This window comes from Passer montanus, unplaced genomic scaffold (assembly GCF_014805655.1).
Source record: "Passer montanus isolate IOZ18808 unplaced genomic scaffold, ASM1480565v1 scaffold2, whole genome shotgun sequence".
Classification (NCBI taxonomy): domain Eukaryota; kingdom Metazoa; phylum Chordata; class Aves; order Passeriformes; family Passeridae; genus Passer; species Passer montanus.
In genome coordinates this window covers 13,681,930-13,707,652 of record NW_024366591.1, presented here as the reverse complement: position 1 = coordinate 13,707,652, position 25,723 = coordinate 13,681,930, and the positions used below count along the sequence as shown (strand labels likewise).

Here is a 25,723-nt window from a genome sequence, read left to right as displayed (position 1 = left end):
AAAATCTTAAAAGGAATTATAAACAGTAACACATGAACTCTAATATACCAAAGGGCCAAAGAGGTCTCCTAATTATACCACTCTCTTAAAAATAGTTTGTATATATTGGGATTGACCAGGACTGATTTACAGTTCTAGGAAGGAAAATATGATACAACTGATCCAACACATAACTTTATCGAGGAGAAGTCACAGGCTTGGTCCCCATGGAGCAGAAGACTGTAATGAAGAACTGCTGTAGGGAAGAGTGAGCTGTTTCCAGAAGTCAGCAGTTTTGGAGCTGGCTTCAACCAATCACATTGGAAAGAATAATTATGGACCTCCGTGCTTCTATGCATATTGTAATTGCAGTTTTGAATAACAATTGTTTACATATTTGCAGAGCATTCCCATCAATTGATACTATTTAACAGGTAACACCTATCAGACAATTCAGTTACACACTGAGGAATAGGAACACAAATGATTAAGTGCTCTCTCTCAGAAGGGGCACCAGCTATTCTTCCACAAACCAGGAAGTTGGAAAGAAAAGGTAATGAATGTTACACCAGTCAGTATTATTTCAGTGTCAGGTTAATTTAAGACAAAAATTTGTGTTCACAAAGGCTTTGAAATAGCTGCAAAGCTCAAGAGACACTATGATGCAATTTTGAGAGCAAACTCCGAGTGCAAAAGAAAGGCTATTGATGGGAATGTTAACTTACTCAGAGACCAAGAAGATACAAGGTTGTACATTTACCCATACCTGATAATTTTCAAATAAAAATTTAGCTTTGCTACTTTCTAAATAAATTATTTCATTGAAATTACAATAGCTACATAAAGCAGAAAAAACACAGAGGTAATCAAAATACTATTTTCTTGGTTTATCATGCAGGAATTTCAGTTTTAGAACATAACTGAACACTGTTCTTTTCTCTCCTGTGGGTTGGTTTCTGAAAGTCACTAACTTGCTGCTGCAAAAGCTGATTAGTTTCAGTGTTCTGTTACTTGAACAATTAAATTACAGGACATGAAATTGCTTGCAAATTCCTGGTAAAATATCTGTTAATATGTAGTTATATGAAAGCAAACATTTTCTATCAAAATGTGTGCAATTATAGATTTAATTTCAGGGTTGTGGCTTTGGACTTTAAAACCTCTCCATAGAATTAAGGGCCCCAGGAAATGGCCAAAAGGTGTCCTGTGCCCAGCAATAGGTTTCCTGAAGTGTGGAGCAAGTGGGAACTTTAACACTCCTCAGAAAACCCTTCCTCTCTGTTTTAGAATCAAATCCCCCAGAACAGGGCTGGACACCCCTCTCTACCATTCCCCCACTCTCACATTTGTCCTCTGTGTTACAGCAGCAGCAGCTGTAAGTAAGTAGAAGTAAAACCTCCCTCACCTCATTCACTTTGATGTTTTGTATCCTCTAATTCTTTTCTAGAGGCTTTTAATAAGAGCTGTAAATGATTCAGGGTCATCCACCTTTGTTAAGAACAAATAACAGAAAAGAAATACACATTCCACAGGGCAAAAAGAAAAGCCCTACTGAACAGTGGTAGTGTGTTGATGAAGGAAGTGTATGTTAAGAATTCTAGAAACTTTCGAGGAAATCTATGCTTACAAGATGTTTGAAGATTACAGTACACAAAAGGAGAGATTCCTCAGAAATATCCATGGCATGTCCCTCATTGGACACAGCTGGCTCAAACCTTTGGCAAGTTTTCTTAACACGCATTTCCCTGCACAAGAGGACTGGGCTGGGCTTACTGCCTTTCATGCCCGCTGCAAACATTCTCAAGGTGCAGAATTTCCCAAGTAGGAATTACAAAGTTCACTGTCTTGCCCCTTCAGAGATACTTGTTAATTTACAGCAGAAGTGATTAATTACCTTGCCTCTATTAAGCAAAATTTGCCTGTTTGGTTCAGGGAGGTTAATCTATAAAAGTATATATTAGAAGTTGGAACCACTGTCCTTCACAAATCCACAGCAAACATTTGACTAGGGAATCTTATGACTTAGGTGCACATTAAAACATGTATCCCAGGGGCTAAATCTTTTCAATATTCCCTATTGTTCAAGCACTGCAAAGCCCTGTGTGTTCACAGCCCAAGAACTTTCTTACTGAAAGTGACTAATATCTCAAATCTGGAACACAAAAATGTGCCACTGCATTTAGATGAACATTTAGCTCCAATGAATAGGCTCTACTTGCAATCTTTCACCCTTTGTTTATTCATTGCTCGTATCAGTGACTCATTCCTCCCACAGAAAAATCAGCAGAAGGGCACTCAGAGGAACATTTTACAACTATTCCTCATTTGTCCCCCCCCCAACCTCTTCCCATCTCCTCCAACTCCATCTAGTACAGATTCCACCTCCACTGCAGCATGTACAACAGCAGTAGATATGAATGGATCACATGGTCTCAGAGATATCCCCTCCATCCCTTTTCTGGCTGCTGGTGAAGTGCTCTGGGCTTTCTATCTCTGTGACAGGAGTTGTAGGATAGAATGTCTTTTAACCAGGTCTGCTTACAAGATCTAACAATGGGGGCAGCAGTTATCTGCTGTAATCATGTCCAGAACTCCTACGTTACTGCAGTAAGATATTGTAGAAGGCTAGAAGAGAAACAACACATTTCAATAATAGTAGGTATAATAAATATAATTGAGATTAGACTAGAAGTCTGTAGTTTCCTGGGTCTTCCCTCATGCCCTTCTTGTAAACTGGAAGGACATTACTTAGCTTCCAGTCAGTAGGGACATTCCCAGACCTTTGGTAGATGATCAAGAGGGGTTCTTCCACATCATACATCAGCTTCTTCAGAATGCTGGGATGAACCCCCATCAGGCTCCATGTACTTGTGAACACACAGCCAGTACAGGCAGTCCCTTACAATTTCAGCATTCACAAATGGGAGGTCACAGTTCTCATACTTGTGAGCCTCCATCTCAGGAGGCTCCAAGAGTGACAAGCCAAAATTTCATCAAGGTAACAAGAAATGCAGTCTAGATTTTCTTCCTTAAACAAATGACATAGTCAAGAGAAAGTCTGACAAATGAAGATCATCTGTTAGCATAAAGAAATGACAATTCATAACAACATAATATGAATCCCATTAGCTCACTTGCTCCCACAGGATAGAAAGAAAAGCAGAATTAAACTCCCCACAACGATCTAAGCCAGCCTACACCAACAATTTACATTTTGAGACATCCTGTAAGCAGTCAGACCTTACACTTGGAAGAATTTGGAAAGGTAGTTTCTGCCCAATGTGAAGGTTACTATCAAACCAAGACATGTTATATCATGGAAACAATGACACCTGTTCCTCAACTGATAAAATTTGGTTTGTGTCCAGTTCAATGAATGGGGCTGGGCACTTGCTTGTGTAAGCTCTATAAATACACAAAACAAAGGAACTTGGAAGCGAGCCCTGGAAGGCTGGTCTCTTGTACACAGAAGAAAGCCAAAGCAGAAGTTTACAGGTATGTCACAATCCAATTGTCTAAGAATTATTCTAGTACTTAGAAACCCTATGTCATCTATGCCAGGTGACTGAATTCCTTACCAACATTTGAATGCTACAGTTTCAACTACCTGTCCTCTTTACACCGTGTATGACTGTAGAATACAGAGTGCCTACTTGGAACTCAAATCCAATACTGCCATGAATCAGTAGTTACCTATTCCCTCCTCCTTCTCTAACGGAGAGAAGTCAGTGGTTACACTGTGATTTGTGGCAGTGGTTCAGGTGCACTTTATGAATTCCAAAGCTGTAGACTTGGCAAGTAAAAACTTGTAAGCCTCATTTCTTACTCAGAAAGTAGATTAGTGGGGTCCTTTTTGTGTGTCAGCTGTACAATATATAACCAGATATCCAAAAGTTAACTGCCTGAAATTCAGTATCTGATTCTACAGTGGTGAAGAATATGAGGAAATGAAAATATTATCAGTACAAAAAAGAATTTATACCAGGCCACTGTTGCAGCATATGCCACAGCACACGTTACAGCTGAGATGGTCACCATACACAGAGTATCACCATACAATTTCAGAAAGCTTCAACTCATACAGAGCAACATCTTACCACTTCAGAAGGCTTCCAGCACCTGCTCTTACAGAGTAACACCACATCACCTCAGAAGGCTGCAAGCAGTGATCCTTCTTGTTCCTTAGCCCAACCTTTTATACCCCACCATTAATGCACTGTACCTGTATGCCTCTGCTCCCTTTGGTGGTTGCTCAGTGCCCCTGGGCACTCCAGGTCTCATTGCCTTGAGTGCTGCTAAACTGCTGCTCCCAGCTGTGACCCAATGGGGATAAGGCTGGGCTGCAGCCCCACTCCCAATCACCACAAACTGTGTGCCTGCAGGCTACAGTTCTCTTCACCTCAGATACTTTTCCTGTGATACAGTAGGCTAGTTTTACTGTAGCCATTTTATGGATTGTAACTCTTTTACTCTACATCCACTGACCAAACACATACATTCTTTGTAACAAACTGAGCAAGCTGGAAGTGGGTGGAGAGTAGGATGAGATGACCAACACAGTAAAAGATAAAAACACAGGCAGAGGGAGAGACAGATGTCTTGCACCTTATTTTTTTCTCCATTATGAAATCAATTTAATCTACATTTATAGCATATAATCTTGTAAAGATCTCACTTGTTTCAGGCAACCAAAAAAGGAAGAAAAAAAGCACAGGCACAGTGGCTTTGTAGATTGCCTTTCAGTCTGGAGAAAAGCACAGAAGACAGATTTTAGGCAGTAAGTCTTTAGATTGTGCTTCAGAAACAGGCTTTATTTACACCAAGACAAGCCCCTAGACTTCTACGTTTTCCTTAGAAACTCATCTGATTGCTTACCTTGGGAGAGCAATAAATTTCAAGGTTAAGTTTTTTCTTACACCAGTCAATGCCAGATTGACCAATACAATACAGACCTTTTTCCCTCCAAATTAACTGAAGCACAGTTTCAACTGAACAAATAAATCTGTGACTCCTGAAAGAAGTAATGTAGTCATAAGGACTGCAAAAATGGATGCAAAGAGGACAGCACTGTTTGTGTCAGAAGAGACAATGGTAGAGAGCTGTTAGCTGATCCCCAGCTAGAGTCCAGACAGAATTTTACAAGAGGATTTATGTCTAATTATGGGTTTAACCAGACACAATTATTTTTTATCTCTGTAGGATCCCACTCACAGATAATTCTAATACATCTGCACACATTGGCAGACATGTGGTTCAGACAGCCTGTCTCACGAAAAGCATCATCAACTCTGTCCACTTCTAAATATGAAACTTGAATATGCAAGAGAAGACTGAGGTAAATATTCTTCTGTGGTGCCTGACCTGAAATACACTACAATGAAAATTGTCATTTATCCTGGACTTTCATTAGTATGTTAAAAAGTTACTTAACAGGTTAAGATGTAAACCTATTCCTGGCACAGGGTGATTTGGAGAGCAAGGGGGAATCTTAACTTACAAATTCTCTTAAAGATCCACAGTGACATTCAAAGAGCTCCATTTAACAACACAAGCTTAACACCTCAGTTTCCAAGATGATCATATTGTATGGTTCAAGGAAGTTCACTACTTGCATCAAGCTTTTACAGATAACAAAATGACAGCTCTGTTATACAATATATAACTTTATATACAGTGAGAAAACCTGTCCCAAAATCCTCACCAACTACAATTAAAAAAACCCTTAACATTCTTTGTTATGGAAATGAAAAAGATTAAAAGTCAGCACTGAGGTCTTTGGAAACAGGTGAAGCCTCATTTTTCAAGGGACTGACTTCACCAGGTAAGTAATACTGTTAACCTGGATCACATTTACATGTTTTAGCAGAACACACGAGAATCTGGTACATGCCTCTGGTAGGTCCACACAAATGTTATGCAAACACTGCAGTCAGTATTTATGGGTTTCTGTCTTTTTTGGAAAATCCCATTTCTATGAGTATACTGTAAGTCTTAGGATAGGGCAGACTTTGTTCTCAGCTAAGATACTCTCTTTCAAATGTGTTTTGATAGAGAGCAAAACCATGACAGTACCATGAAAACAAGCTTATTGTGCTTTGATAAGAGAAAAGCACAAGCTACACCCTTAGCAGGAAAAAAAAAGAAAAAAGAATTAATTTCACAAGAAGTCTCTTAAAATGTCTGAAAGAAAAACCTTTATCAAAGATACTAAATATTGCAAAAAAATGGAAAAATGCATTAAATTTGGTCTCTGTGTTTTGTATTATGTAAAACTTGAAGAATTCATTTTACTGCTGACACTGACTATATACTCTGATGGTTCAACCCTCCAATTTCAAGAGGTGCTTTAACACAACTCATGGCACATTTTAATGTAATGTATCCAGAGCTTCAGGTGCTGTTGCTCCAGGGCAGTCAGGAGAGCACCTAGAACCAGATTTTCTGGCATTCTATGCTGTTATATGACTATGAAACAAGGTAAGCCAGGACTACAGACTCATGCAGTGCCTGATAAGAAGCTATGGTTTTGGTTAGGAATTCAAAAGCCACATATTTATAAATAAACAATGAAAGCAGCATATTTATAAAAATAAACCTGATGCCTTAAGATTTTAGCCTTCCTATTTTTCAAATCCTGTACTGCATTAGTGCATAACTCCAAACTCCATATAAACTGTTAACTACTGTCTTCACATTTTGGTCAGACAAAACAGTCCCTCTAGGCCTAAAACTCAAGGACACCCTACAGCCTCAAGCCCCCAGAAATATAAAAAGTGAATTGGGGGTGTGTGGACTGGGGGAAGATGACTTCATTCCCTGAAGCTGTAACTGGAGCATTAACCCCCTTATTTGCAAGTAGACCAAACTTATATCTGTCTGGAAAACTCATGACTATTGCCCCCAGCCTTGGGGAGGCTTTGCCTGCCCTTAATGTACCTGAAGGCCCTTCATTAAATATATCCACTTTTAACTTTGTCTGGCCTCTTTTTCTAGGTAAGCCTGAAAAAGGCATCAAGCTAAAAACATGAAGAGGTTTGGAAACCTCTCATAACTGACATTTTTCAGTTTGCTTTTCTGTCTTCACATTCATTGCCAACTATTCTTCCCACGTCTAGCTAATTAAAATGGGAGCTATGAATGTAAACACTATGTGCTTCCACATTATGTAGCACAGATACATAATTTCGCAGAGTGAATAGCAGCTTCTTGTGCAGTCACATTGTGTCATGTAATATCAAAATTATCTGAAGCTGATGAGGAAATTGGAATGTTGCTGTCCTCAGAGTTCCTGGACTGTCTGTTCAGCATGATCTCCAGTACACTGTAAAATAATTTAGGCTGGAAGGGATCCATGGAGGTCATCTGGTCCAACACACCACACATAGCAGGACCAACTTCGAAGGTGGATCAGGTTGCTTAGGGTTATTTGAGTTCCCAGTATGTTCAAGGATGGAGATGTCACAGTTTCTGTGTAAACTGCTTGATCAATCTTATCCAAAGGCCCTACCATCTATTCCATTTCTCTTGCTGCAAACTGAGAGAAGTAGCCTGTTGCTCATGCATACACATTTGCACACTCGCTAAACACAAAATTGTGTTTAACACCAATTTTAACACTGCACAAATGAGCTGGCTTCTGTAATACCTTCAGAAATTAATATTATGTAAATGCACATCCATAACCAATGCCAAAAGGCTTAAAATTTATTGTGCCTACCTTCAGCAGTCTGAAAGTTAGCCTAGATTTCTTTTGTAAACTATCTACTGTCAACAAAGATGGGGTAGAGTGTTCTTGCATATCTAAAGATGAAGCCTCACAAAAGTTCCATTTTTGTCCACACTTTCTCTAACTTAGACCAGGCACCTAATAACTAGCCTGCCTACCATAATTTCATGTATTTTTTGTATTTAAATTGCTGAATCTTCAAGGGGAAGAAGTAGAAAAAAGATCAGGGTGAGATAATGCATAGAAACACCAAATAATTACAAAGTGATTAGCCGTGTAACCTTTTGAAAATTCTGTAGCAAATGCTTTTCTTGTTTTTTCAAACAGAGCACTAACTTAGTCACAGCTTCAAGTGAAAAAAATGTACAGCAGGTTCAAGTCTTTAACTGATCACCAGACCAACACACATACAAAAAGCATAATTTAATTAACATCTTTTTGCCGTGAGTAAGCATTAACAATGAAATATTTAACTGTCAAAAGTCTTTATGAATATCTAAAGGCCTAATACAAATATCCAAACTATTAGTAAAATTTGTAATTTGAAGTGGTAACAATAAGACACTTAATAACTCTGCATTAAATCTAACAAGCCTTTTCTAGAAGAATATTAATTTACAGTCATTCTTTCTAACAACTCTTTGTACAATAAAAAAAATTAGATTTGTATTTTTCTGCTTCCCTTTCCCACCCAACTACCCACACAGTTTTGTTCTCAGACTGAGCTAATAGCCAATCAAGCCTGATGGTAAAAATACTCTCAACCAAAGGTCCAAGATCTCGGTTTCAGCATCCAGCTCAAATTCTCTTTGGGAAAAAAAAATCATGTTTTTGTATAATGTGCAAAGTGCAACTTTTATCCAGTGCCATCAGAGGTGTGTGCTGCTATGAACATCACCAAAGAATAAATCAGTAAAAATTAAGACTTCTCAATTTCTGATTGCTCTCTTACAGACAAGTGTTAGATGATGCCTACAGGAATGACAGATCAAGTGGATTTTATCCTGGTGCTTACTGGGTCAGGTACTTGCCAATTTCATTAGGTCAAACCAATGTTTTTACTCAAGTTCTTCAGTTTCCTCTGTGAAAAGGTCAGCCAAATCTGCCACTGTCAACACTGAGGCTTCTGACTGTTTCATGGAAGAGCTCGTGTGGCTGTGGGAAAAAATTGCACATGGGCATCAGAGAAAGAATCAGTGTAAGAAATGAGCTGTGTGCACTGAAGACAGAGCACACAGTTCAGAGTCAATACCTGCTTAGCTTTAAAGCTCAGCAGGAAAGCACGCCTTCTGTTCAGGAAACACATACACTCATCACCTACTGCTCCTGCACATTCTAAGAGAAAAAGTCCATCTACTGTCCCCAAATGTGGTCAACACCAAACACTGCAAAGGCAGCAGAACATGGGATAATGCACTCTGACCTCTTAACATTTAAAGGATTCGCTTGAGCTGCCAAGCATAAGGCTTAATATTACTTTCAAAACATTAGCCCTCATGGGATCATTCAACCACTGTACATTTATCCAAATTTTATGTGCAAAAGTAGTGCTACTTTACAGATAAGGAGTATAAATCATTCTTGAAGAGCTAAAACTGAAATCTTTCAAAACTACAGCCAAAGATGTGCATGTAATTTTTAGTTTCATGATCTGTAACAAGGAAAATTTCCTTAAACAAAGGCCTCCTCCTAGATTTGTCATGTGTATACCACCTGGTTAAAAGGCACAAACCTCTTACACTGTCTGCATAAGGAATGTAAATAGCATTTTTGGCCCCGCTCCAATCCATCACTGCTTATAGATTTTGGAAAGATAAACCACAGTGAGAGCTGTTCTCTGTGTCTGCACACCAGCCTCATGTATGACTTAGCATCTGGGCAGTGCTTGCATGGACTGTGAAATCAAGCAGTTCACACAGCACCATTGGATGAGGTTTGCAGGATTAAAAAAATAAAATAACAAAAGAAGGAACCCATGTCCTGTGTTAGAGTTTATAGCACATTGTTGTTCTAGCGGCAGGGTTAGTGCTGCTCCATCAATTGCAATGTTTTTATACCAATAAAAATAGGTAAACTGAAAAGATAAATCATACCTTAATACATAAATCATTACTTGGGCTTTTATGAAGTAAAATACATAAAACATAACCAAAATGTTTTCCAGAGAATTAAAATACCTTAAGCTGCACATTGCTGGAACCAGGTTAAAACTTTTGAAGTCTTAAAACTGTTTGGCCAATCAAAACAGTTTGAAGAACAGTTGAAGATTATATATAAGATATACCTTCCTAATCACAACAGAAGTATGGTGGAGAACCACCTTTTCATTTTCAGTGCAATAATGACTTTTAAAAAAAATTCAACACTTACCTTCTATCTACAGTTTTCAGCATAGTCTGCATTCTCTCCTCTATTGTTGCTTTTATCAGGAACCTATGAACAATCGTAGATCTGAATGTGTTTAAAAAAAGACAATGCCACCATAAGTGAGCAGAAGTTGTACTTTTACTGCCAAAGTTTATAACCGTATTTTGTCTCATACTAATTCTATTAAAAGTGTTGAAAATATGCCTCTGGTTTTTAAGAAATAAATGTTAGAAGCGATTAGCAACTTCCATTGACATTTCAGAGAGCTTAGTGCTTCCCTGTAAACACACTCACTTTACTGATCACACACTAAATGAATGTAAGCTGTATTAGCTAAAATCCTAATGCAGACACAGGGCAAAGTTCTGCTTTCTGTGTCCTTACTAGAAACATTCCTCCGGAGCCCAAAGAAAAAAGAGTTTTGCCCACTGGTTATATACAATGTTCATACTTCATTGTCAGAAATTATTCCAAGAGACAAGAGCTCAATGTGATGGAAAATTAAACCTAATTCCCAGAGTTTTAATAACACGATTTTTGAAGACAGCAAAATATAACAATTTTTTTAAAGAAGTCAGTAATTGCAGTCAGTAAACACTGGTAAAATATAAAACCCAAAATGCCAATAAACATATCACAAAATGAAAATTCCATTTATGAAATAAAATTTCAAAAAAGAAAGTAGTAACTTAGAAAAGTGACAGGCACCAGAAACTGAAATGGAAAAAAGTCAGATCCAAAGATAAAAATGAAAAAGCACCCCATGCTCCCCAGTATAAACATTTTTCAAGGTAAGAACCCTTGAAAATGCTTAGATGTTTTTTGGTCTTAGGTTGAAACTTTGGCAGGTAACATTTCACAGAAGAATGCAAGGGGGAATGCTTTTGGATTCACAGGCAAAGGTCTACCCCTAAAAAAGAGAAGTAAATAAGAACTGAACTGGTAATAGTTGCACCAGTGACACTAAACACTTAGGAGTATTCCCTAGTGCTAAGTATACTTGGAACACAGCCCTCTTTAAAAATAGGCCTAGCTGAAATCTTAATTCTTAAAAAGTACTATGTATTCTTGGTGGTTTTATTGCAAGGTTTTTTTATCTCCAGCATCATGTAGAGTAGCAGTGTGGGCTGTTGCAATCAGTCTTTCCTATGCCCTCACAGTTAATTCAAAATCTTTACCAACACACACAAATATCCACTTGTTCATAAACATTCTTACACATACATGCTCCTTCATGTTGTCCTCTCTCTTTGCTTTCATTTCCAGAACACAACCACCACTATTATTCTACACTATTTTTATTCCATAATAGACTGCAGCTATTTTTCTTCTTCAGGTACTGGGCTTTAATTTTTTTTTTTTTAATAAAGTCACGAGACCTTAGAAAAAACACATACATCTCATATGCTGAGGACAAACTTTCTCAAACCTTTTTCAAGTGTTCAGTACTACCTGTGTCAGAGCAACAACAGTGAAACAAACAAGAGACATGCAAACTCATTAATTTCTTCAAAAAGACAGGGGTGAGGGCAGAACTGTGATTTAAAAACTTATCAGTTCTAATGAGAATGTGCTATAACTTTCTTTTTGCAAAAAAACCCCAATTAAAAAATGTCCCAAAAGAAGGAAACAAAAAACCCCCTAACAATTTATGCAATCTGGAGCTAAGAATGACCAGTTAGAAAGAGTCTCTCAAGGAACTCATAAAGGCCATGCCTGAATGCAGCCATATATGACATAAATTATGAGTTTCTTGGACCTGCAAAGCTAAGACATTTCTGGATATTTTTGCAAGCAGAAGTCCAAAGTTAAAAACTAAGGCATCAATGGCACACATGAAATAGGGCAGCAGCTGAAAAAAGGTTTTTTCAGATGTACTCTGGACCATACCTAAACCATTGAACACAACTGTAAATCTTACTTTGTTTGGCCAATACGATGTACTCTGCCAATAGCCTGTAGCTCATGTGCTGGATTCAGAATGGGCTCCACCAGCAGAACATGAGTTGCTTCAATGATGTTTAGTCCATTGGAACCAGTGTGAAGAGGCAGCAGCAAAATATTGATGTTGGGATCGTATTTAAATGCAGACAGGTTTTCCTAGAAGGCAAACACCACAGCAGTGTGACAGAAGTTCTTCAATGCTACGTGTAGGGGACAAGACTATATTTTCAAAAAATTATGGCAGTTTATACAGGCTCCAGATAGACAATCTTTGCAGGTCTGTCAACCCAGAACAGATACATGACAGTCTCAGGAAGGCATGAACTTCTTGCAACACTGATCAGTGTGTCTCATCCTTAACATCCATGCCAATGCATCTTTCTTGAAAGTGAATGTACTGTTTATCTCCAAATGCTTTAAACTGGGACTTTTTGAGATGATAATTTTTAGAATTAATAGGTTAGAGATCAAAACTTCTGCCATACAAATTTGCTGCTTTTTTAGGTTCTGAAATGAAGCAGCAAAGTAAAAAGGATCAGATTAACTTCTATGAACTATGATTTTCCCACTGAAAATAATTTAAGAAAAATATCCTTTATGTACCTGAAATTTACTAATTCCATTGATCTGAGAAAAAACCATGTTGTTGTCATACAAAGCTTTTGAAATTATATCCAACACATCTTGCCACTGTAAAAAAAAAAAAAAACAAAACCACACAACACAATAAAAGTAACTCAACATTACAAACAGCAATGACAACTAAAAAATAATAATTAGCTTCCCTAACAAAGAGTAGATTTAAAAGCTTTTCAAACTGCTAGGATTTGCAATTTTAAAAAAAAATTGTGCTAGAAACCAAATCTTTCATAAAACTAAGAAAGACAAGTAATTAGAAAGATCAACTTGAATACAAGAAATTGGTTGCCATTGCAAAACCAGTTTTACAATGTATCAAAAACATCTGGACATCACATTTAAAATTATCTAAAATTTCTACTGCTTCCATACAAATCTAAGTGTTTGCCCTTTATAGAAAAAAGCTTTCACATCTGCTGACTATGATCATTATTCTTGTTCCAGTTACAAGACTTGCCCTACAAATCCTCAAAACAATCAAGCAGTTGTACAGAGTGATTCAACATTTTGGTAGCTAAACTAGCTCCTGAAAATATTATGAACGCTTTAAACTCAAAACACACATGCAAAGACAAGACAGAAGATGTTGATTAATACCGTTGAGAAAACTAAGGACTTAGCCCCTGGATCTTTAAATTGAATTTTCTTCAGTGTTCGGACCACAGCTTCCACTTTGGTGGAGTGACTTCCCTTTGAAAAGTCAAAGAAGCACATTAGTAAAGCAGGATAGTAAAAAACTCCTTCCACATTCATTGCTTTATTAAATGATGTCATATTATGTCTCTTACACATCTCACACAAAGTTAACAATGATCAGCCTTGAGGAAGGGCAGGTGAGGTAGCACTGAACTACTTTTACCTCTCCCTTATAACACACTGTACTAGGATCAGCAGTGTGTAACAGCATGAGCAGCACATGGAGGAATGAAGTGCTATGCAGACACACCTCTAGTTCTGCATGAGGCAAAACAGACAGCCCAAGTAGTGCAGTGGCACCAAACCTGCCCATTAGGCCTCCTGTGGTTTAACTTTGTGGCACAGCCTTTAGTGAATCTTTCAAATGCACATTAAAATTTCCCTACCTTCACACCTTTTGAAAATGGTCCAAGAAAAAAACCTACCTGAATGCTATTTATGTTGCTTTTGTTTCTCATTCTGGCAACATCAAACTTATGTTCAGTGCTATGATGGTCATTAATCATATTTAAAACAGTATGAAAATTGTAAATATAATTAATTTTTTAATTATGGTGAGCTGCAATGAAAACATCTTTCTATTCTGCATTCAGAAGTATTTCAGTGCTTAATGAATCCAATACCTTATTCTACATCTTGTCCATTTTGATTTATGTACTCTTCCCTTTCCCCTTAGGTCAGCCAGAGGATACAATGAGATGCAATTCTTTTTCCACCTCCTTCAGTATGTACCTTCTATTACAGCAATTTTGCCTCATGTCTTTTTTAAAGAAGCCTTTACTTTCTTACTACACACATTGTCATTTCAAACTGTGCTAGATTCAGCAGGACAAATACTGTTTTATTTCTGTCTGCACCTGTCTTTTGAACATTGAATTAACTATGTTGGCTCACTACAATGACAGATCAAATTTACTGAAGTCATGCTACGTGCAGAATTGGCTGGGAAGGATGTCAGCAGTCTCAGCACAAGCTGGGAACCAATGCTGCTGGGCTGCTTGATCACCACACATTAGGCAGCTAACATGTGAAAGACTTTCTACACACTGTTTTACCAAAGGCTGCAGTCAGCAGTGCCATTTTTTACCCGGGTTCCTCCACAGTCCAACCCTGCAATGTCACAGACATAGAAACAAACCAGATTTCTTCCACGCCATTTCTCTTCACCTGATAGACACTGACTGTCCATCTGACTGTTTGCAAAGTCAGATGGACAATTAGAAATGCTTATGTTGGCAGGTCTGAAAGGAAGACACATTTGCAGCCCTATGGCTACTGACTGCCAATCATAAACACCTACAGTTAGGAGATCTGAGACAAGCTTTTAGGACTTCCTACATAATTCCAGGATCATTTATGGCTTTTCCAATACTATTCATATGTGATTCAGTGATGACAATCCTGGCTAATCTAATTGTCTTGTCCTCACAAACTGTTTTTGACTTTATCATAGGTTCTTTTCCCTCCTATAACAGATAGCAGCTTTAGCCACTGTTGATTTTTCCACCCTTCAGATTCCTGTGACTCAGGTGTCACAAAGGTGACTTGTACAAGATCAATAGGGGGAATTGTGGTGCAGAAAAGAACAGCACAATGCTCAAAGTGGTCACAGTCCTTTTGCTCTATTTTTTAAACAAGATAACTGTGTGAAGTTCTTCATCTCTCTGTCTACATTATGTAAACTATATTATACTTATTGAACTTACAAGTGACTAAAACTTTGGCTCACAGCACACACAAAGATCTCAATTTTGTTCTCTATGGAGAGATGAAACTGACAGAAACACTCTTATTTTTCAGTCAGTCTTAAAAAATGGTATCCCACTCATTACCCCTACACCATAGTCTGTCATTTTGTTAAATATTCAGATGAATATTTATAAAGGAATTGGTTAGATCAAATGAATTATGGAACAGTTAACATCAGAACCAAAACTACCCTCTAACAAACAATTTCTGTCTCAGATGTCAGGCTGGCAACACCCACTGTAATGCTGACCAGACACAGGAAGCTTTTACAAAACCAAAACATGCAGGGATGCCAGTAATCTCTCAGTATAAAATGTTTCCATTTACAGTAGTCCATTTGCATCTAAGGCATTACCTTAAGATGGTTAGTGTCAGTAAAATAAAGAGTTAGAAAGAAAGAGAGGTAGTGAGTACTTTAAGAGTCTGGAGGAATTGAAAAAGATCAGATTAAAATACGAACACTGAATAAATCACACAATTTTCATATCTGTTCTGAAAGATACTGATCTTAACATCAGTATTCTACAGAAACCATAGTAAGTTTGTTATTCTTTGTAAACTGTCCTTTAAAGGAATATGAATAGGGTAGAATTTTTTAATAATGTTGCTTGTTTAGGTAGTAAATACAGAGAAGATACAGTGTAAATTTTTAATTTTGCATTAATTAAGAATGAGCTTTGCTCAAGCATATTCGCACAGAATTCGTATTTTGGTTTATTTTTGCTTTGTTCAAAGTTTCTGATGCAGAAATATTTCAAGAAAACACTACAACTTTTTACATAGGACAGCAGATGACATGTTCTTTCAGTGTCTTCTTTATGAAATTTGGTAATTCTGGTTATTTTTTAATGTAATTTATGAAACATATTTGAAATTCTGTTAAAAACAGGGTGATATCTCTAAACTGTATATGGAATTAATATGTAAAAAGCCCCTGCATGAAGTTGTGTTCTAAGAAGTAGCACTTGAAAAATACAGCCTATTTACTCCCCCTGGTGCCACATACTGTCAACTACTTTAATAATTCGAGTTAGGAATAATCTACTTATAAAATGGAATTTCATTTGTCCAGGGAGGTTGAAATAACTAGTGTGAATATGGTAGCATTGCCTTCAATACAGGGTAGCAACCCTAGAAATTGTGCAAGGTTCAAGGAGACTTGCACAGATATCATGGAAGTCTCTCAGCACAACTAGTTATTATTTTTAACTACACTAATCACTAATCAGATTAAATTTACTTAAATTAAATTAACTTTAAACTTAGTTAAATTAAACTTAAATTTAACTACACTAATCAGATTAAAATTATAACAAGCACTACAATCATATTTTAAATCAGCTGTATCATAATATTTTAATAAAAGACAGCAGTATCATCTAAACCAAAATATTATCAATGTATTTTACCTTTGCATTTCAACGCAGAATCCTCTATTTTTTCCACAACTGCACTAAACACAGGTTTTTGGTTTCTACAAGACAATTCTACAAGACATTCATGCAGTGCAAACATGTACCTAAGCACTACATCTATGTCACTACTGCCAATGATTCATGGAGATGCTGTCTCTCCAACCCAATGAAAACTCTCCTTTAGTAAAAAAAGCAGATACAACAGTGCAATCAGGACTGAATTCCTACATGTTTGTGTCTAGAGGTTTTGTCATTAGGGCAAACTATTTATAAAACTATACAGTACACTTGTCTGCCTAAATGCAGTATGCTACAAAACACCACAAATATGAAAGTTTGAGCCACAGAGTTCCTGCAAACAACTCACCTTTACAGGAATATCATCCTCCTGATTTGCAGCTTCTGCAGTGAAGACATAAGATATTTCTTTATGAGATGTTGTCTGCCTGCAAATGGCACATTTGATTGAGCTCCGGCGGGTGCCAACGCTGTACTGCTGGATGATGATTGCTATGCACTCATTACAAAAACAGTGTCCACAGGTCAGCACTGCCCACTGTGCAGGAAACAAAAAAAAACCAGACACAACACAGTTTCAGTTTTGGGCCAGTGCAAAAGAAAAACAGTGTACTAATCTATGATAAATTACATTTTCATAGAGAAATCACATTATTTTCATGATATTCATCAGATTAAAGAAGAATTTTACAATTGTTGCACTCCAGCTGCTAAAAAGCCTGAATTTTAAAGTTTTCCAGTATAGAGACATTCATGATCTAAAGGAAGTCTCTGAATTTATTGTTCATTCTTTGAATTTTCTCAGTTTTGAACTTCAGGAAAGACATTACAATCTTCCATTTCTATGAAAGATGACTCTTAATGCCTTATATGTAAACACAAATCAAGTATTTACATACTTTAAAAAAATTACAAAAATGTTTTTATTTGCCTTCTCTACAATTCTTTATCTGTGCATTCATACTAGATTGGTAATATTTAATAAGTGACAGAAAAAATGCTTTAATTTTTCCCTATTGGTAAGTCCAAGACAGCATCTTTGGACTTTAGAAGAAAGATTTTATACAGTGCCTTAATCTTTTTTTTGACAGAATGTATGTGAAACAAGATTGCATTGCAGAAGCTGTTCTCCTCTTGTGAGCCTAGAGCATCTACATGTCAGCTGGAACCTCCCATAATAGAGATGCAATTTGTAGACCAGTAGTTTTGAAATTCAAAATAATATCTTTTGCTGTACTAGCCTGTTCTTTAGGCCATTCCAAGAGGGAAAACCAGAAGTTTTCACAGGACCAAGCAGCAAAGAGATTGACTAAATCACTGATTATCAAGCAGGTCCTTTAGACTTTGTAAGGTTTTTTGCAACTGTGCAGAAATAGAATGAGATGTATTTTAGAAGTTCTTTACAACATGAAAACTGCTATCATCTAAAGAAGCAGTCTTGCTGTTAAGAAAATATAAAGTTAGTTAAGAGATTATTTTTGTTTTCAGTGAGCTTTTTCAGCTCTGAGATAAAGAATAATGGCAGTTAACAGGAGTAACAGCTGTTCTCTGTAAAAACCTGTATTACCCTTGGAAGAAGAGAACAGAGGGGATTTTGGAAACATGGCAGGACAGCAGCTCATGCTTACACATGTCTATAATGCAAAGAGAAGCTAAACCTCCTTAAAATAGCTACTCTAAAAGAAAGAGACAATTTAGTTTTACCATAATGAGTCCTTTTATGTTTTTCCCTAATGCATGGTAAGTCAAGTTTAAACTATGGCTTTGTACTTTATGATATAAAGTCTCACTTGAATTTCAACTCCTGCACTTCAGCAGGGAAAGAAATCCACATTGCCAGTATTTATTCTATTGGATTTTGCTACTGTTTGCATATGTAATAGTCTTTTCTTTAGAAGAAAAAAATACTATCAATAAGAACAATTACAGTAAAAGGTATACAATAGAAGTTTACCGACTTCCTCTTTCTGTTAGCTTATAAATGGGAAATAAATCTTTCTGCCAAAAGTATAACTTCAGATTTATAAAACAATCATGAACTCACATTTCTGGAACACTTAAGCAGATGTCAAAAGCTAAAAGAAGTAGAGGTGTTTGCATCTGCGAAAGATGTTATTTCAGGGGAGAGACTGGTTGGTACATTACAGAAACAGCCCTGTTTTTCAATACAACATTCATTTAAAAACAGATCCTGACAATTTGACACACAACTGGCTCAGCTCCCGCTAAAGATGTTCTAAAAGTAAAACCTGCTTAGTAAGTATCTTACCTGTCTTCCCAGTTGACGTGCACAGATTGGACATGGTTCTGGGTTAACTCCTCCAGTAGTTTTGTCCTGAGACTATAAATTAGAAAAAAAAAAAAAAAAGCTTTGTGTTTTGTTATTCTATATTTAAAACAAGCTTCTACAAAAAGTGAATAATAAAGCCTTTAAAAGAAACCAAATCAAACCAAAACACTCTCTGATCAAATTAAAAATATATCCATGTACTCAAGTCCATCTTGAGGAGTTAAAAACCATGTAACTTATGGTAAGCAAAAGGAGCACTTTTCATTCTGCAGTTCTTCTGATGGCATCTGTAGCTCTATACCACCTCTGAAAAATCATGGTAAAATACAAGTTTCAAACAAGAAACTCCACGTATTTTCTATCAGCTTCACATGGTTGCAGAAACACTTAAATTTTACTTAACTATGTTTACTTTAACATAAATGCACTTACTCAAACACTATGATTAAAATAACATATAATAAATGCAGATTATCTGTTTTGCCTTTTTTTTTTTAACCACTTATTTTAACTCCAGACGTGACTATCCTTCTGTTTCAGGTAACCTCTTAGCAAAATACCAAAGGTATGCAGAGACATACATAATTTTATAAGGCTTCTACTAAACATGGCCCAGTTTACACGTCTAAAACTAGTTCATAGTTTAATAAGGTTTTATAAGGCTTCTACTAAACATGGCCCAGTTAGTTTTAATGAAAACTTTACACATCTAAAACTAGTTCATAGTTTAATAAGTATGTAATTAAACAAGTAACTAAAATATATAATGCAATAAATAATTTTATGAGCACACAGTAAAACAAAGAACAGCACAACAGCACACTGAATTTCAAAATATAATGAATCTTCACAGAAAATATGATTTAAGATGGAAGCTTTAAATAAAAATAATGGTAGGTTTCTTCCCTTCCACAGGTAAACAGAGCACTTAGGTAAAGACCAAGGAACCATTAATCTTACTTTCTCCAGATTAGTGAGGTACAGAAGTTGTCCTAATTTCTTTTGAAGCTGTGATTTGGCAACTGCCTTGTCATTCAGAAGTTTCACTCGATTTTGCTCTACCTATGAAAACAACATTAAATATGTGTTAAAAAGGGAAAAAAAAGTTAAGTTTTTTACAATAAGGCTTAAATTGATTTTTTTGGTGAAATTCAGCTGATTAATTTACTGGTGACAGATAGAAAACCAGCTCATGCTGGAAATTTAAACGTGCTTCTCCCGAAGCAAAACTGATTATCTATTCCTTTCCTGTACCCAGTATGAACACAGCAGTGTGAATGGGCTGAGATGCAGAAGACATACAAAATTGCTTTTTATTGTTTTATTTACATTATTGGCTCTTTAGAGAAACAAAATAAAATTAAAATAACCCAGATTTTCAGGAGTTTCTTTTGAAGTTCCTCCAATATAAGGCTTAAATTGATTCAAGTGTGTGTGTGTATATATATATATATATATATATATGTATATATATATATATATATATGTATCAGAATTAACTGCTGATTCCAAAAACAATGTGTAAAAGACAATTATTTTCTTTCTATTTCCTAAAAATTTCCACTTTTGATTTAACCTATACAAAGGCAGAACCATCAAGCTGACTTTTTTAAGATTAATTACAGCTGACAGTGGAGAAGTTTAATACTGCAAAAGAGGCAGGCACCTGAAGGATGAAGGCCAAAGAAATGGGTGTTTCTTTTATGGCTGCATATACATGCATAAATCTTAAGACTTTATTAGGCATTTGTTAAGCAAAGTACTCCTTTTTAAAAATTGTTCCAATACAGGGATGAAATTTATTTCCTTATAGAAAGAAGCAATTTTATCTAACTTAATCTCACAGAAATAAAACCCCACAAAATGTGTCTCTAGAAAATACACTTCTATTGGTGCAAAAAAAAAATTAAGAGGTTAAATCAACCCAGCATTTTCTCTATCATCATAACCAGAGTCAGGGATAGCTCAGAAATTTCAAAATACTGAAAAAAAAAATTTTCTTTGATGAGCTTATTTCTGTTTTATATGGGTATTTGTGAAAAGTATCAATATGGGTAAGGAATCAGGTCAACTTAATTTTCCACCCAGCTTGGAAAACTGGACAACTGTAGAAAAAGGAAGTTGCTGCTGCTGCTGAACGAACGGTCTCTTGCAAACATGCCACTCTGTCAGAAGGCTAACAAAAATATATCAGAGTAACAGTTACAAGGTCAAAATGGCCCTATGTCAAAATGTACTTAACCTAGAAAAATTCTATACTCCACCAAGCCTGTCTGAACTGAAATCAGAGACACATTATAGACATTATACACACATCCAGATGTGGATTTTATTTCTGTAGGAGGTAGATTCTTTCAAAGAGAAACCGTTCTTTCCTGCCCAGTACCCTACCTCATGTGGCTCTATAATGTGGAGCACTGGTGGATTTGGTTTTGGCTCATCGGGGTGACGCACTCTCAGTCGCTCTGTCGCCATTGCCAGTTCATCAATAGCAGACACGTGATCCCTAAGCACCATCCAGTACTCATGAAGTAACTGTAAGAAAACCCCAAACAAGTGAACAGCAGAACTGAACTGAGTTACACTTACATGACTCTGCCATAAAATGTAAAATGAAACGTGAGAACCTTTTCGGAGGAAGAGATAATATTTCTTTACAGCATTCAGCCATAACAACAACTAATTACAATGGAAAACAAGCAGTATAGACATCATTTTGTCTGCTCTCTTCTCCAGCCTCTCTGGATAAACAACTAGAAATAGCTGTTGCTCGTTTCTTCTACAACTACTAGTACTACAACAATTAATGCAACTAAAAATTCAGAAACAAAATGCCTTGCAAAACAAAAAAAACAAAAACAACAAACTCTGCTGAATAAAAAAAAAAGTTTCAAAGAGTATCATTCTTGTAGCTCAGTGTACATTGGAGTAGTACAGACCACTGAATCAATATTTCCAAGTCACAACAGACAGAATCACAACACTGTCTTCATTCTCATTGGCACATTACGCCCATCTTTTGTTTCCTAACATAAAGGCACATAAAAAAACTGCGTTCCTTCTTCACAAAACTGAAGGTAACTGGAATGACAGAATGGACCAGTGTTGGATTTGCTGAGTCTTGTTACATTCTGATTCAAGTAAACAGATGAACACATTTAATTATATCTTTATATTGTCTTAATAGATGCAATTACATTGCTTAGAAATTTGATTAGTAGCCCACATAGCTCTTAGAAACAATTAGCTCAGATATAAATCATTTAACATCAAATCCTGTAATAAGCACTGTAGAAAAGGTTGGTAGGCAAAGCCTAATTCCAGGAATATGACTTAGATGTGCTAATATTCAGCTGCAATTTGTTTACAATAAACTAAATGGATGACAAACTGTCTGATCACCATGTAATTTACTGTACCTTATATTCCTTTTTCCATGCTTCAAAGAGCTCCAGGAATGCGCTCCCTTCCTCGGTTACCCTGACATCCATGCGGTGAGCTTTGGCAAAGGAAAGAAGAGCTTTCAAAGCCCGCTCAGTTTCACTGGTTGCCCAGAGCCCTCTGCTTGTGGTGGGCACGCGGTCATCGACAAGCCCTTCTTGGTCTTCTATCATCTCCTCGAATATTGCCATCTGGCCTTTAACACTTCAAAACAAACCAAACACAGCACTTAGCACTGATTTTGTACTTTCCCATCCATCTGTACTTATACATCATCTATTTCAGCCTTCTTATATATGACTAAAAGATAATGTAAACCAAGCAAATATAAACAGCTGTTTTATGACCTAATCAAAATCTTGCTTTGAACACAGTGACCTTGGAACCAATCCTCAGGCCATTCTGTCAGCCCCAAATCATCTACAGCTTTTGTAAAGGCTTACATATATAAATCATCTTTCAGTAGTTATTAATGTCACATTCATTAAAAAAAAATCAATTCTGACGTTTTATATAAGCAAGAATTACAATTAAACTCAGATGCAAAATTTCCTGTGTATGGCACTGTGAATGAACAGTACAGCTTCCCAGTTCTCTCCTTGACAAATAATGCTAATTTTAAAATAATCCATTCTTCCTGATTCCAGCAGTCATGAAGCAACAGAACCCCCACTGGTAAACACGTCTCAAAATGTTCTCAGTAACCTCAAGACTTTTCAATCCGATTTTGACATTGTGAGGGATATGAGAGAGAGAAGTCCAAAAGAAAGCATGCAGAGAGCTGTAATTTATCTTTCAGTACTGCCCACTATGCGCACTTCTGCCACCCCGTGCTGATGTCACCCTTCTTTCAGCTTCATTCTGTCTGAGATCTCCTCTCACTGAAACACTGAATGAGGGTGGTATTATACCACTTGCAGCTGGACTACAAATAAATATTTGCACAAATAAGAGTATGTGTTAAATTAGCATACTTGTATTTATACACATTTCTGAACATGCCACCCCTTCATTTCTGATGTATGGTCATATTATAGTGGCTTGAGAGAAAGTGGCATGTATTCATTCCTTGGACACCATTTCTTCAAATGAAATTTACATAGAAAATCAAACCTAACAGAATTGCTGTCAAAGCCATCAGCAAGAAGTCTCTGTCATTTGGTCATAAACTTATTTCAGAAAACATAAAGCAACCCAACTTTCACTTTTTCTAACAGTGAGAAATTTATAAAGCTATGAACTTACCTATGCATAAAGAGCTTTGATTCATATTCTGTGAACAATTCGTCAGCCTTACAAAAGACACAGCTGCAACACAGAAAATTGAAAACAGATGCACTCAGAATTTCAGAAACCAAATTATCATAAACCCCTATTCCAACATAAAAACTACACCAAATTCTTAAAAAATAACAAAATAACAGTCACATGTACACTAATACAGCTGACAACAAAAGATTTTATTAAAATAAAACTACAGATCATGATTCTAACAAATAGATCTGTGATAACAGTGTGCATACAGCTCCTGAGTACATAATAAAGGCTTCAGTATGCTATTTCAAATAAAGGAAAATGTAGTAATACACATCTAAGTTATATTTTCTGTTTTCAAGACCTACTTGTTAAGTGGCAGTCTAACAGGTCGCAAATGGCAGATAGTGGCAGCCTCAATAACCTGCTTAGAAGGAGGCCCTTCTAAGTTTTTCACTGCTTCTCTTACAATCTTCTGGAACTTCTTCACTTCATCCAGCTGGGTTGTGAGGAGGTACTGAAGGCCTCTGCAGTCACGGAATCTGATTTAAAGAAACAGGGAAATTACACCAAGACACAAAATCCAAACCCAATTCAGTATTTTAAAGTAGAAGAGAAGTAGCTAAATAGCAATCTAGGACAACAAACAAAGCTGCTACCACAAGAAAATGCTTACTTCTACTACATGCAGTGCTGTCAGAAATCACTCCAGTGTATCCCCAGAGCTGATGTCTGGTATTTTTAGAACAGAAAGACTCTTTCCAAGACTTGAGAGATGTGGCCAAATGCTAGTAGTGAACACCAACCTGCAACACTCTGGTCCACAATGCAGATCTACTAAATGGAAACCACTGCACATACAGTCTTACTTGTGTCTGCTGGCCAACAAAATGATTTTGAATGCACCTCTGCAATTCACAACAGACACATGCACACATCACAAAAATACACTTCATTCAGCAAATTAGCTTTCTAAGTTAAAATTTATTACATGGACATAACAGTAAACTATTCTCCTAAAACCTAGGTACCTAGCTGTCTTTTGTGATTGGAGGGGTGTTGCAGTAATGGAAATGAACACAAGTTAAGACCTTGTGTTAAGTTAAGCCCTTCCCACATTATGTTTTTCCTGAGAGCAGAAGTCTCTTGATGAAAGGAAGTGCATCATTCCTACAAGGTCTGACATTGATGTACAAGACTGTGGTTCTACACAATATAGAAAGTTTGATCCAAAACATACATTTTGTACAGTGCAGAGAGCAAAGCACAGGTTTAACACTACTAAAGCTTGGCATTCAATATAACCTACTTCAGTAATATGCATTTTAAAATAACATAGACAAAGTTTGCCTAACCAGGTAGTCTGAAAATAAATGTAAATTGCAACCACAAGTCTGCTGTTAATATCATCAATTGCCAAACAATACCAGCTTTATAAAAATCTCCCTCACTATACCATGGATTAATCATATCCAGTACTCAATTCAGAGCACTTGTTGCTTCCACCATTGACCAGCAGAACTTGATACAACACTGTTTTTTAAGTTTTATCTCATATGCTTTTATCTCATAAATTAAATTGAAAAGGAAGTTAGCTTTATCCCTGTGTTATAGAATAAAGTTTAGTCACAGATAACTTTTCCAAAGTTATACAATCTGTAAGTAGCAATTTAAGAAGATACTTTCTAAATACCTCATTTCAATCAAGGAAAAAAAAAAAAATCAGTGTGACACAAGCTAAGAAACAGATGGATGGATAGGCATAAAAGTTTTGCATGAACATGCAAACAATCCTTTCCTCATATTTATTTTGACCAGAATGTGATGCTATCATTCTCAAAGAACCATGAGACTTTCACATCCAGACACACAGACTGGCTGATGTTGGAAAGGGCCTCAGGGTCTTATCTTGTTCAAATGCCCTGCTCAAGCAGGGTCACCTAGAGCTGGTTGCCCAAGACCATGCCCAGACAATTTTTGAGTATTTCAAGGACGGAGACCCCACAACCTCTCTGGGCTTCCTGTTCCAGTGCTCAGTCACCCTCACAGTAAAAAAGCATTCCCTGATGTTCAGAGGGAACGTCTTGTGTTCCAGTTTGTGCCCACTGCCTCTTTTGCTGAAGAAAAAAGAGGTTACGTTTTCTGTCTTTATTTAGATTATTCAATAGAATTATGTTAAGTACTGAAAATAAAAGATATATTTAC

At 36.6% G+C, this 25,723-nt stretch overlaps 1 protein-coding gene across 2 annotated transcripts in view; it reads right to left on the bottom strand.

The window, feature by feature from the left end:
- Nucleotides 1-8,016: 8,016 nt before the first annotated feature.
- Nucleotides 8,017-25,723, bottom strand: part of SHPRH (SNF2 histone linker PHD RING helicase) — a 47,940-nt gene continuing 30,233 nt past the window's right edge. For both annotated transcript variants that reach the window (XM_039707291.1, XM_039707292.1), the window contains exons 19-30: nt 23,887-24,060; nt 23,510-23,572; nt 22,243-22,468; nt 21,215-21,358; nt 19,784-19,885; nt 18,803-18,874; nt 16,883-17,071; nt 13,253-13,345; nt 12,620-12,706; nt 11,994-12,172; nt 10,076-10,156; nt 8,017-8,860 (exon numbers count right to left, since the gene is read on the bottom strand). In XM_039707291.1, coding sequence (XP_039563225.1) covers nt 8,764-8,860; nt 10,076-10,156; nt 11,994-12,172; nt 12,620-12,706; nt 13,253-13,345; nt 16,883-17,071; nt 18,803-18,874; nt 19,784-19,885; nt 21,215-21,358; nt 22,243-22,468; nt 23,510-23,572; nt 23,887-24,060 — 1,507 coding nt within the window. In that variant the 3' untranslated portion in view covers nt 8,017-8,763. The remainder of the gene's footprint in view (nt 8,861-10,075; nt 10,157-11,993; nt 12,173-12,619; nt 12,707-13,252; nt 13,346-16,882; nt 17,072-18,802; nt 18,875-19,783; nt 19,886-21,214; nt 21,359-22,242; nt 22,469-23,509; nt 23,573-23,886; nt 24,061-25,723) is intronic.